General features: G+C 37.5%; 1 protein-coding gene across 2 annotated transcripts in view; it reads right to left on the bottom strand.

Annotated features, from left to right (window-relative positions):
• Nucleotides 1–547: 547 nt before the first annotated feature.
• The window catches only part of ORC5 (origin recognition complex subunit 5), a 79,785-nt gene continuing 67,670 nt past the window's right edge, over nucleotides 548–12,662 (bottom strand). Inside the window, exons 13-14 of one of the 2 annotated variants that reach the window (XM_042915874.1) lie at nucleotides 11,572–11,684; nucleotides 548–2,503 (exon numbers count right to left, since the gene is read on the bottom strand). In XM_042915874.1, coding sequence (XP_042771808.1) covers nucleotides 2,458–2,503; nucleotides 11,572–11,684 — 159 coding nt within the window. In that variant the 3' untranslated portion in view covers nucleotides 548–2,457. Of the gene's footprint in view, nucleotides 2,504–9,685; nucleotides 9,766–11,571; nucleotides 11,685–12,662 lie in introns of those variants that run through there. The other variant, XM_042915864.1, reaches the window with a different exon arrangement.

The raw sequence follows: 12,662 nt of genomic DNA, 5'->3' as shown, positions 1-12,662 counted from the left end.
TGATGAGAACTTTTACGATTTACTCTCTTAGCAAGTATCAAATATGCAACACAAGGTTATTGACTGAAGTTGCCATACTGTACATTTTATCTCCATGACTTATTTATTTAACAACTGGAAGTTTGTACTTCTTGACTCCCTTCACCCATTTCACAACCCCCCGCCCCCACCAATGCCCTTCCCATCTGGCCACCAGTCTGCTCTCTGTATCTAGGAGTTCGGTTTCATTTTAGTGTTTTCATTTCACATATAAAAAATCATAGAGTATTTGTCTTGCTCTAACTTTTTTCACTTAGCATAACACCCTCAAGGTCCATCTGCATAGCTGCAATAACAAGATTTCATCCTTTTTATGACAAAGTAGTATTCCATCACATGTATGTACCACATCTTCTTTATCCATTCATCCATCGATAGACACTTAGGTTGTTCCATATCCTGGTTATTTTAAACAATGCTGCAGTGAACATTGGGGTGCATAGATCTTTTCAAATTAGTTTTCATTTTCTTCAGATTAATACTCAGAAGTAGAATTGTTGGATCATATTCTGGTTCTATTTTTAATTTGTTGAGGAAACTCCACATTGTTTTCCACAGTGGCTGCACCGATTCCCATTCTCAAAGCACCTCCTTTCTTCATGGAAATATCTGGCCCACCAGCCAGCCTAATTCTCATCATTAGACTCCTTCCTGTAATTGGAGATTCCTATCATCCAATTACACAATTCATTTGCAGATGACCCTTGTTAAAATGCTAATATCCATATTAAGCTCTGTTAGCCTCCATTTAAATAAATTAATCAAATTAGTTAGTGAGTCATTTAGCAAGCCATTAGAAACTCAATTATAAACAGAGAAGGTCTTATGGTCCAGTCAGGAGCAGGGAAACTCTGGTTACAAGGTCTTCTTCAGGGAAGCCTCCTGTGGGGCTGGTAGCACTGTGTGGGGCAGGTACAGGACAGGCAAGGTGCTGCGGGACAGGTGGCCAGCAGTGAGGAGGAGGCAGAGTCACTTACATTCCTCTAAGTGTATTCTGCCTCCTTTCCGTCCTTCACAGCAGTTCCCTATTTGATAATTTCTTCTCCCTCTGACATTCCAGAATTCTTCCCTCGAAATGCAGATTGGGCCCAGCCTATCCAAGAAGACTGTATTGCAGGCCTGCCACTTTACAGTAAACTATGAGGGGCTGAAAACTCCCACCACTGCTCCTCCTTGAATCAGCTACCCAAGCTGATTTCTACTTCAATGATACATGGATTTCTTTGTGCAGGAAACCTAAGCCTGAAGTTGCAATGCACATGGCTCTCCCCTGGTCCTGGTTTCTCCAAATATCTTCCGGAACACAAAATTTCACCACCTTCTGTGGGACATCTCAGGTAAGGTGGATGTTATCCTTTGGGAGGCAAACAGGAAGTCCATTCCTTCTCTCCCTCTTATTACCTCCAAACAAATGCAAGAACAGAACTGCTTGCTTTCTTTGATCCAGAAAGTGGCAGGCAGTAACCACATGAAGAGGTTTCCTATCTGGCAGTGACTATTTTGAGAATTTTTCTTCAAAAAAGGAAGGAAAGGATAAAATGCCCTTGAAATGTAAACTGGACTCTGTAATCAAGCACTTTAAATCTGCTCAGAACAATTTTCAAGTATTCAACTGCTAACAGAAAGCTTCTTCAAAATATGAACCGATAATAAAATCAGACCCAAGGTTCATAACTGATATAACAGGAAAAACTTTTATTGTGGAACTCTTAAAGTCCAGTTATTTAAGAAAGAAAACATGGATTAAAAAGCTAGGTTGGGTGGTTAATTGCAAGAGTGACCAGAAAAACCCCACACGAGCAGACTGCAGTTATCAAGCAGGCTTGGGGATGGAAAATTGGCCTATATCTGATCAAACTACCTTGGGCCTTTTAAGAAAATCAGGGTGAAGGCTAAGCATATACAAGCTTGGATTTAAAAAAAAAAACCTTCTATTTATTATATTTTGCAACTATGATCTTTTAAAACGGTGGCCTTAGGAAAATCTGCTTTGGCAAGCAACTGCAGAGGCTCCTGTGGAGAGGAAGTGAAAAGACTGGGCTTATATACAAGGGCTGCTGGCACGTTCAAAGCGCAGGGGATAGTTCACAGAGCAAAATGTAGTCCTAAGTAAATGGGTTTCAGGCAATTTCAGTGTTAAGATAACATCATTAAGAGTAGAACAGATTGTGCTCAAACCCTGCTGTTTATAATTAACACGTTGCTTCCAAATACTCCAGGGTCCCTGGTAAATAGTCTTCTGCTCACATCCACCCAGACCAATCAGAGTATTTTCATCAGATTCCATGCTGGGCCAGCACCTGTCTGGACAAATCCAATAGAGCCAAAGAACTCCTCTCCCTGGCCAGCTAAGTAGTTGGATGAACACAGCTTGGCTTAGTCATTGTCACAGTGTCCATATGGCTTTGAAGCTTGTTTTCACAAGAAATCATACAAGTATTTTATTATGTCAAAGTTCACCGTCCTATAAACAAAAATAGATAATATATGTTAGTATCCTCACCCCCTAGACTGCTCAGCTTTGTTATGTACGATTCTGGGAAGCACATGCAAAATTATTCACAACTAACGCTAACCAATCCTATAGTGCTATGAAAAGCACCCCGATAGGAATGGTATTCATTTTATAAAACGTCACTAGGAACGAGGTTTCTTTAAAAACTTTCCTTTCTGCACCCCCCCACCCACCACCCCGACCCATGCATAAAGTTTGCTTTTCTGGAAAAAAAAAAAAAAGGAAACAAAGTTAGAACTATCCAACATTCTTTATTTCAATTATCCTAGAGAAAGTTTAGATTTCATTTGAAAGCTATCTTCTTTTTGTCTAAAAACCAGAATAAAGTAATTAGAGATGCAAAAGTATTTAAATCTTCTCTGCTTCTGAACACTGTTTATCTTCCAAAACACCTGTTTTATCATTACATAATGCATAGCTGATCTGTCCTCATTTGTAGTTTTCATTCTTTTCAGTCTTTCAACACTGGGTGACCTGCGTGCGTATTGTAACTAAATCTGTATGATCCAAGAATATGGTACAACAAACAGACGATGTGAATGTATATTTTTGTACTCTGATGGCAGGCAGAATAAAATAGCAGAGGGACAGAGACATATAATTATTTTTCTTTCTCCAAACTCATTCTTCACCATAAATATTCAGACTTGGAGGTTTATTATTTGAATAAATGGTCAAAATAATTAGATATAATGATCTAGCAGTAAGTATAAAATTAAAGCTTTAAAGTATTCAATTCTGCAAAAATAATCATCCATGTGAGAACAGCCTTTTAAAGATTCAGTAATTACATGCTCTTATTTATTAAACCATCATCAATTAATGTTTTTGTCTATCATTTTGTAATACACTTTCTAAAAAAGTTTCTAAGCAAATGACTGACATATCAAATGTTGTTTGAAATTTGGAATGGGGAACTGCGAATGCTGCTTATGAAAACACATTTAAAAATAGCTCAAATGAGACGCTATGGCTATTGTGGCACCTAACGTAGGACCAAAGAATACCTTAATTGTTTCATTACAATAGTTCCTCTGAAGAATACTAAACCTTTCCAAATGGTATAAAAACAATGCCAGGACAATCCTGTTATCATTAACAGTAATTAAACAACTAAAAGTAGTTACTAAAATTAAAAAAAAAAAATCTCAGGCATAAAGACACAAATTGTATGGATATTATATCATACTCTATATTATTTTTATGTTTTTCTTCTGCTCAATTCCAGGACTTCCCAAATTTACTGGCAACAGCGTAACGCTAACCTTTTTTTTCCCCCCAAATGACAAAAAGTACAAACTTCCAGTTGGACAAAACTGTCAAAAAATATATATAAATCATGCTGGTTGAAAATCAGATCCTTTTTAGAGGATCTTAGAAGGAAACAGATATAAAAGGCTATTTCAAACCATAGGCAAAAAGGGAAGGGGAATTGTTCGTTTCTCCAGGCATTTATCCCCACAGTAACTTTGAGTCTTAATGTTACAAACCTAAAGTGACAAGGTAAAGTGGATTTAATCTTAAGTTTTATTGTTTTGGGCTTTTGGGTTTTTTGACATTGAGTGGGAAACGAAATTTAGAAGAAGCCAAGATTAAAACATTTAAAATTTAAAACTACAGGATTAGAGGGTATTATGTGATAAAATATGGGACTGTCATACAAAACAACCAATATGAAGACATACCTACAAACACTAAGAGGAAAAAGGAGGACAGAATTGCAACTCAGCACTGACCGCTCAGGACAAGCATCTGTATAATGGACTAGGACCAGAAGAAAACGCAAACAAATGAAATACAGTGATTCATTAGTGGCAGGACTCCTTTATTTCACTCAATCTAGTTGTATAACTTTAGCATAATTTGTGGAAAAGTTTTCTTTGCTAGAACGAATGGACTGACTTAAAAACACTACACTACCTGACTGTATCCATTTATAAAAGCTTCACTACAGCCCATTTCTTTGCTTTGTCACTGGGAAGTACTCAAGCAAACTGAATGACACCCTTAAGATTTTTGGACTTTTTCAAGGCAGTAAATTACTCAGGAATTGAATATATAAGATCATTCCTTTAAGACACATTTACTGAGTTAATTCACTTGATTTCGATTTGACTCTTGATTTCGACTCAGGTCATGATCTCACAGTTGATGAGACCGTGTCCCACATAGGGCTCTGCACTGACAGTGCGAGCCTGCTTGGGATTCTCTGTCTCCTCTCTCCCTGCCCCTCCCTTGCTCATGCTCTCTCAAAATAAACATTTAAAAAAATGTTTAGTCTTAGAAGGAAAAAGAAACACTTAACGCCCAAGATGTATAAATGTCTTTCTCCATCATCTCTCCATCCTCCAATGTAAACAGGTGACTTGGTTACTGACCCCACATACCTTATTCTAGTGGCAGAATGTGAAAGAATAACTACAAGGACATCAAAACTTATCTCACACGTTCCAAGTTACAGGACTTGGAGACACAATTTGCTGTAAAGAATGCTTTAACTTACAAAGAGTGTTATGTACTTTATACATACTTTCTCTGGCTTTTCATGGCTTCAGATGCCATGAAATTTATATAAATCAAATTCATATAAATATGATTTTAAGATTTTGGATAGTTTTGTACAGGTACAAGAGATACTTGCTCTTTTTTATTTTTTAAGTGTTTTTTATTTATTTTTTGAGAGAGAGAGAGAGAGAGAGAGAGAGTGAGTAAACAGGGGAGGGGCAAAGAGAGGATGACAGGCTGACAGTAGTGAGCCCGACGCGGGGCTCAAACTCACCAACTGTGAGATCATGACCTGAACTGAAGTTAGACGCTCAACCAACTGAGCCACCCAGGCACCCCAGAAATGAATTATTTTCTAAAGTAAGCATACAGAAAAAAACAGGATAAACATAAATAATATGTTTATGACAATATGTTCGTGACAATTTGCCTAGGGGTAATCAATTCCTTTTTTTCCCAAGTTTTTATTTAAATTCCAGTTAGTTAACATAGAGTATAATATTAGTTTCCGGTGATTCAACTCTTATACACAACACTCAGTGCTCAACACAAGTGCCCTCCTTAATCCCCATCGCTATTTCTCCCATCTCTTCCACCTTCTCCCCTTTGGTACCCATCAGTTTGTTTTCTATGGTTAAGAGCCTGTTTCTTAGTTGTCCTCTTTTTTTCCTAGGAGTATTAATTCTTAAATCGGAATTCAGAATATTCTAATACAAGTTAGTTACATGGCATATGTCTAAAGATTTAATTTTCCCTTTATCCTTTTATTTCACTTTGTTGATTCTTTTACTACCCTGAAATATGTTTTTTTCTCATGGGATGCTATTTTATTTCCTTTTACTTTTGTGGGCAGTTTGATTTTTTAGTTTGGTTCTTCTGATAACTTGCAACCAGACAACTTTAAGTTTCAATCTTGTTATCTTGTATTGTCTTCCCAAGGACTATGTAAGAAAGAAACTTAAAACTACCATTCACATTAAGAACATCCTAAGGACAATAATTAATAAGCTTCTCATCAGCTGTCTTTGCCCATATACTACCTCCATATTTTGTACTTCTTTAAAGCCTCCAACTGCTTCTCTGTCCAAACTTTCTCACTGTTCCTTGGTCAATAAAGTTCTCTATGTCTTCTGTCTCTCCCATGTATGTTTTTTCTCTTCTGGGTTTAAATGTGGCTCCCCCTGAAGGACCTTGCCTCTTCTTCAGTTCTTTCCAATGTCCTCTTCGGTGGGGTTGGTGTCCTGGTACCAAAAGCTCTGCTCCTCTGAGACTCAGATCATTCCACTCACCACCTTGTATCACCCTGCCACTATCTCTTAGTCACTGAAAACTATAGCACCCAGTTCAGTCCTCCTCTCCATCCCAAGATCTGTATCAGCCTTAGTGACTTCACTGCACACCTGTCTTACTTACCTTCAATGGCATTTTCTTTTTAAAAAAATTTTTTTTTTACTATCTGTTTATTTTTGACAGAGACAGAACACGATCTGGGGAGGGGCAGAGAGAGAGGGAGACACAGAATCCAAAGCAAGGTCCAGGCTCTGAGTGGTCAGCACAGAGTCCAATGCAGGGTTCGAACTCAGGAACTGTGAGATCATGACCTGAGCCGAAGTTGGACACTGAACCAACTGAGCCACCCAGGCACCCCAATGACATTCTTTTCTACTCTTATGATCACACTCAGAAATATTATTCCACCTCTAAAAACATAAATTCAGGCATTCTATCCTCTGGTCCCCAAGCTCTTTCTTTAAGCTATCTGGAACACCTTGAAACAGGTCACAAGCCCCTTCACTTTCTCCTGATCTACAAATACTTCATGAGTCTTACATTCTAGGCACTGAACTACTGGCCCTCTACTGGCTTCACTTCCTTCCTTCCCTTCCTAGCTCAGACTCCATGGTTATTTTACTTTAAGTACTCACTTGCTAGCATCCACCAAATTCACCTGGCAAAACCCCAATCCTCTGTGATTTCAATAATGTCCCTTTGCTGTCCCAGTACCAGGGACATATGGAATGCTACTGGAGAGGATCACAAGTTTCACAGACTGGTACCACTGTAAATTCAAGGTCAGGAACCTTAAATAGGCCCTCAATACTCCCAGCAAGTTGCTTTTCCTGGCAGCGCTTTCTTCCATTCCCCACAGCAGTTATTTCAAATACCCATGTTCCTCTCAGACTGCTATTACTTCTGTCCTTGGTCTCAAATTTGCCTCCTTCTTTACAGGCAAAAAAGACGACACAAGAATACCCTCAACTTCTTGCCACCAAATTCCAAACTCAGCTCCATCTGAATCCACTTTTTCTTCATGTTATAACACAAGAAGAGTTCCCTCATCCAGCTCATCCAGAGCTATTTCTTTCAACTCGTTTCTAAATGTCATGTTGATAAACCATTTCAAGGACTTGAGGCTTTAATCTCTGTTTCTCGTATCACTGATTCTCCTCTATCACCCCTTTCCCATAAGCATTTAAATATATTCAAATATTTAAATAATAATACCCCTCTCACAACTTCACAACCCCTTTAGTAGATAAAAATCCTAACAAAAAAACAAAAAACAAACAAAAATAAACTGGAATACAGGCTAATGAGGATAGGTTATATCTGTTATACTTGTTGCTATATCCCCCAAAGCCTAGCACAGTGATTATAATGGGCAACATAATAAATGTTAAATGAACAAATGAATTAAAAGCATTCTATTTGCTGCATCAATTTTCTTCTAAATACTATAATCTCTGACTTCTAACCCACTGTAGTCCTGTAAGTGTTCCCAATAAAGTTACAAATGACTGTTTTATCATTAAAACAGATGTTTGATTTCCTGGCAGCAATTGCCAGTTTTGACCATTACTCTCTTCCTTTAGGTTTTCCTACTTTTCTTGTGTATATAACTCCATATATAATGGCTTTATTCACTTAAGCCTGTATCAAGAGTACTTTTATGTTTTTACCAAACTTCAAAAGTATGATTTTTAATAACTGCACAGTACTTTTCAAAAATGAGAACATACAATAAATTAGCGATCCATTCTCTTGTTTTGAACATTTAGGTTGTGTCCTCTGATCTAATAATTCATTCTCTACCACAGGTGTCGGCAACAGACACACCTACCTCTTCTTTGGTAACTATCCTTGCCATCTCTTATCTCCACCATACCTCAGTTTGGAATGAAACGGTCTCTTTAGCCCCCTTCTTGTTGCTTCCCCCAAACACAAGCCCACAATGGTTCCTTTTCATCAGAAGTTTTACTGCTAATCATTATAGGAAAATATGTACTATTTATATATTTTGCACATACTAACTTTAAAGCATCGTGTTTAAGTGTGAGGTAAGGCAGCGATTGACATACAGTCTCTGCTTTGAGCTTTGTGGACTTATATGGTAGAAAGAAAGATAAAATCTAATTATTGAATTAATTACTTAATTAAAACTATGATAAGTAACAGAAGAAAAGAATGAGACCAGTTTACCTGTATAGTGTGAGGGGGGGGGGGAGGGATGATGGTGGTTTAAGAACACTTTTCATTTAAAATGACATTAAAGGTTAAGCTCCAGTTAGCTAGATAAAGGAGTGGAGGAGTTGGAAAGTGCTGCATTTGCAAAGATGGGAAGTAGAATGGTGAATATGAAGAATTAAAAAAAAGCCAGCTGGGTTAAAGTGCAAATACCAAGAGCAGTGTTTGTACTAGATGTGGCCTGGGCAACAAAGTGATGTGGCAGGGGCCAGATCACTTGGGGTCTTGTAGGCTACTTTAAAGATTCCTGTTTTTTTTTTTATCCTAAGAGTCATGGGAAATTATTGAAGACTTTTTTTTTTTTTAAGTATAATTGATGTACAATGTTATATTAGTTTCAGGAGTACGAGACATATTGATTCAACAATTCTATACGTGACTCAGTGCTCACACAAGTGAGGTCACCATCCGTCACCAAACATTACTGCCATCTTATTGACTATATTTCCTGTTATTTTTCATCTGCATGAATTATTTACTTTGTAACTAGAAGCTTTTACTTCTTCATCCCCTTCCCACTTCCCTCTGGCCACCACCTATTTGTTGTCTGTATTTAAGAGTTTGTTTTTTAGGGATGCCTGGGTGGCTCAGTTGGTTAAGCGTCTGACTTGGGCTCAGGTCTTGATCTCGCAGTTTGTAGGTTCAAGCCCCACATCGGGTTCTGTACTGATAGCCTGGAGCCTGGAGCCTGCTTTGGATTCTGTATCTCCCTCTCTCTCTGCCCTTCCCCCATTTGCAATCTGTCTCTCTCTCTCTCAAAAATAAACATTAAAAAAATTTGTTTAAAGTGTTTCTTTTTTAGATTCCACACATAAGTAAAATTATATGGTATTTGTCTTTCTCTGCCTAACTTATTTCACTTAGCATTATACTCTCTAGATCCATCCATGTTATTGCAAATGGCAAGAACTCGTCTTTTTTTATGACTGAGTAATAATATCACATTGCATATATGTACCACACCTTTATCCATTCATCTATTGATGGACACTTGGGCTGCCTCCATACCCTGGCTATTGAAAATAATGCTGCAATAAGCATAGTGGTGCATATATCTTTTCTAATTAGATTTTTTCATAAGGAATTAATATCCAAAATATATAAAGAACTTACATCATTCAACACCAAAAAAATATCCAATCCAATTAAAAAGTAGGCAGAGGATTAAAAGATGGATTTTTCTAGAAAGATGAAAAGAGATTTAAAAATGAGCAGAGGATCTGAACACTTTTCCAAAGAAAACATGTAGATGGCCAACAGACACGTGAAAAGATGCTCAACTAATCATCAGAGAAACGCAAATCAAAACCACAATGAGGTATCACCTCACACTGGTCAGAACGGCTAGTATCAAAAATACAAGAAGTAACAAGTGTTGACAAGGATTTGGAGAAAAGGGAATCCTCAAACATTGTTGGTAGGAAGGTAAATTGGTGCGGCCACTATGGAAAACAGTACAGGGGTTCCTCAAAAAATTAAAAATAGAAATACTATATGATCCACTAATTGCACTATGCAGTATTTACCCAAAGAAAACAAAAACACTAATTCAAAAAGATACGTTGAAGACTTTTAAGTAGGAGGATGACATATTTTTATAAGATCATTCTGGCTATAGTGTGGACAACAAATTCTAAGGGGATAAGAGTAGACAGAAGACCAATTAGGAGGCTACTAGAGAAAAGATGATAGTGGCTTGGTCTAGAGAGGTAACAAATAGTATATGTGAATGAATCTGAGATATATAGGAGGGACCTGGTAATCAATAGGACTAATGCTTGGATGCTGGGAGTGTGGGAGAGAGAAAAGTCAAGAATGACTCCCAGGTCTCAGGCCAGCACCATGTGGCAGACTACAGTGCTAACCACTGAAATAGGGAATCCTGGAGGAAAGTGGAACATTCCTTTTTGTTGGTAGGCAGAAGTAGAGGTTAGAATTCCTGAGTTCAGTTTTGGAAATATATTGATAGAGCTGAGAAACATCCAATAAAGGTCAAGAATATCAGAAAAAAAGGTCTGGCCTTTAAAAACTGGGGAGTTATTAATATAGAGATGGTTAAGTCATGGGTATAGCCAAAATTGCTTAAGGAAGAAGTACAATATGAAAAGAGAAAAGAGCCTAGCCTCAAGGACCAGCTAGATTTAAAGGTCAGGTGGAAAGGATAAACTGGCAAAAAAGCCTTAGAAAACACAACCAAAGAATAAAGAGGAAAACCAGAAGACTGGAATCATGGGCTCTAAGAAAACAGAGTTTTAAAAAAGAGAGTGGTCCACAGCGTTAGATGCCACTGAGAAGCTCTCATTTTGACAGACATACTTTCTTCCCTAGAACTTCTAAAATTCTAGAAGTACTCATAATTAGTTTCATCCATTTGTACATGAAAGGCTGTGAAATACTTGAGACGGTTACCAAATCTTTCCTAAGGCTTTTCTCTCATCCCTTAGGGATGAGACATGGTGTCTCACTCCACCACTCTCCTCCTGCCCTCTCCCCGCAACACCGGCACCTCCCACTTGTCAAAGCCCCTCTTAAAACGCCAAGCACAGGACAGCACAACAGATTTGTTCTGCCTATGGCAATGCACAGGAGACCTATTACCTCCCTTGAATGAGACACCAGCTAAAATGCTCAGGACTTAAGCCAGGTCTCTCCCACCCTGTTTTAGTACATTTGAGGTTTTTTTGGAGTCAGTTGTCCATTAAATCCTACATAGCTGCTATGGGACCATTATTCCAGTCTGGTAAGGTCTCTCAGAATCTTCCTTTTTGCCATCTAATATATTAGCTAATTTTCCCAATTTTGTGTCATTTGTAAATTTGATAAGAGGGTTCATCGTACAGTGAAACTTTTTCATTCTTGGCACTTAAATGATCTTCTCTTGCTTAAATGACTAATGACATTACATTAGGAAGAACATTAATTTTTATATTTAGTGTATCATTTACATAATTCAAGACATTTTACATTAATGATGATTCTATGCTTACCTAGCAATAGCTCTGATGAAATCTAGAGATACAGTGCATTTGTATTTTGGTCCATCAAGCTGATCGTCGTGACCAACCAGGGTTAATAGCTGAAGGGTCACTAGAGAGGTAATCTAAAAATAAGAAAACATTTTTATGAGATGTTTTAATGGGATTACATGATGACCTCATTTCTAAAACATTTTACAGCTCCTGTGGTAAAGATATATAACTGAATTCATAAGAAAATCTGCAAAGAATATAACTTTGAATTTGTATACAGATATTTGTACATATACTTAAAGTCCTGGTTAAACTAACAATAAGCTTTAAGGATTCCATTAGAGACAGCTTTGTTTCATTAATGACTCACACAATTGCTAACCTTTAAAATATACTAATAAAGCACATTCTTCCTCTACTCAGAATTTTATGGGGTTTCTATCTTAATATCTCAGAATACCAAATCTGTACTGCCTTGAGAATTGAGCAGTTACAATATGGATGTGGGCCTTTTTTAGAGTGCGGTAGCTGGTTAAATGAGAGATAAATACATCCTTCAGGCCTAGGCTTAGTCTTACTTTAAAACTGATCACCAATTGGGTAGTCAGAAAAATACCAGAAGGATTAGTGCTGGTGGAAACAAAAATGCGTTCTGACAGGTCAAATCAAAATATAAGACAATGTCACATTTGTAAGGCCAACAAAAGTATTAAGTATGATAAAATCCAAGAAAGAAAGCTGATTCAAGAGGTGAAATTCTTTGAGCAGCCCATTCTCTTCTCCCTATTTCTTCTCCTCATCTCCTGGACAATAGGAGAAGAGATCAGCAATGGCAACAAGAAAAGATTTGGAGACTTGCTTCATGGCAACTGAAGGGATAAGAGTTTTTTAAAACCTGTAATACCTAGTGACAAGTCTTAGGAATTAAAAATACTTAATTTGAGACTAAAACTTTACAGATGCTTGGTAAACATTCCATGAGTGATTAAAAACAGTAATAGCAGTAATGATTTGCTTGGTACCAAGTATTCTATACACAGTATCTCATTTATTCCTCATAACCTTAGAAGGTGGACACTGTTACACTCACTTAGTGATGAGCCTTAGAG

Source organism: Panthera leo, chromosome A2 (genome assembly GCF_018350215.1).
Source record: "Panthera leo isolate Ple1 chromosome A2, P.leo_Ple1_pat1.1, whole genome shotgun sequence".
NCBI lineage: Eukaryota > Metazoa > Chordata > Mammalia > Carnivora > Felidae > Panthera > Panthera leo.
This window is presented reverse-complemented; position numbering and strand designations above follow the sequence as displayed.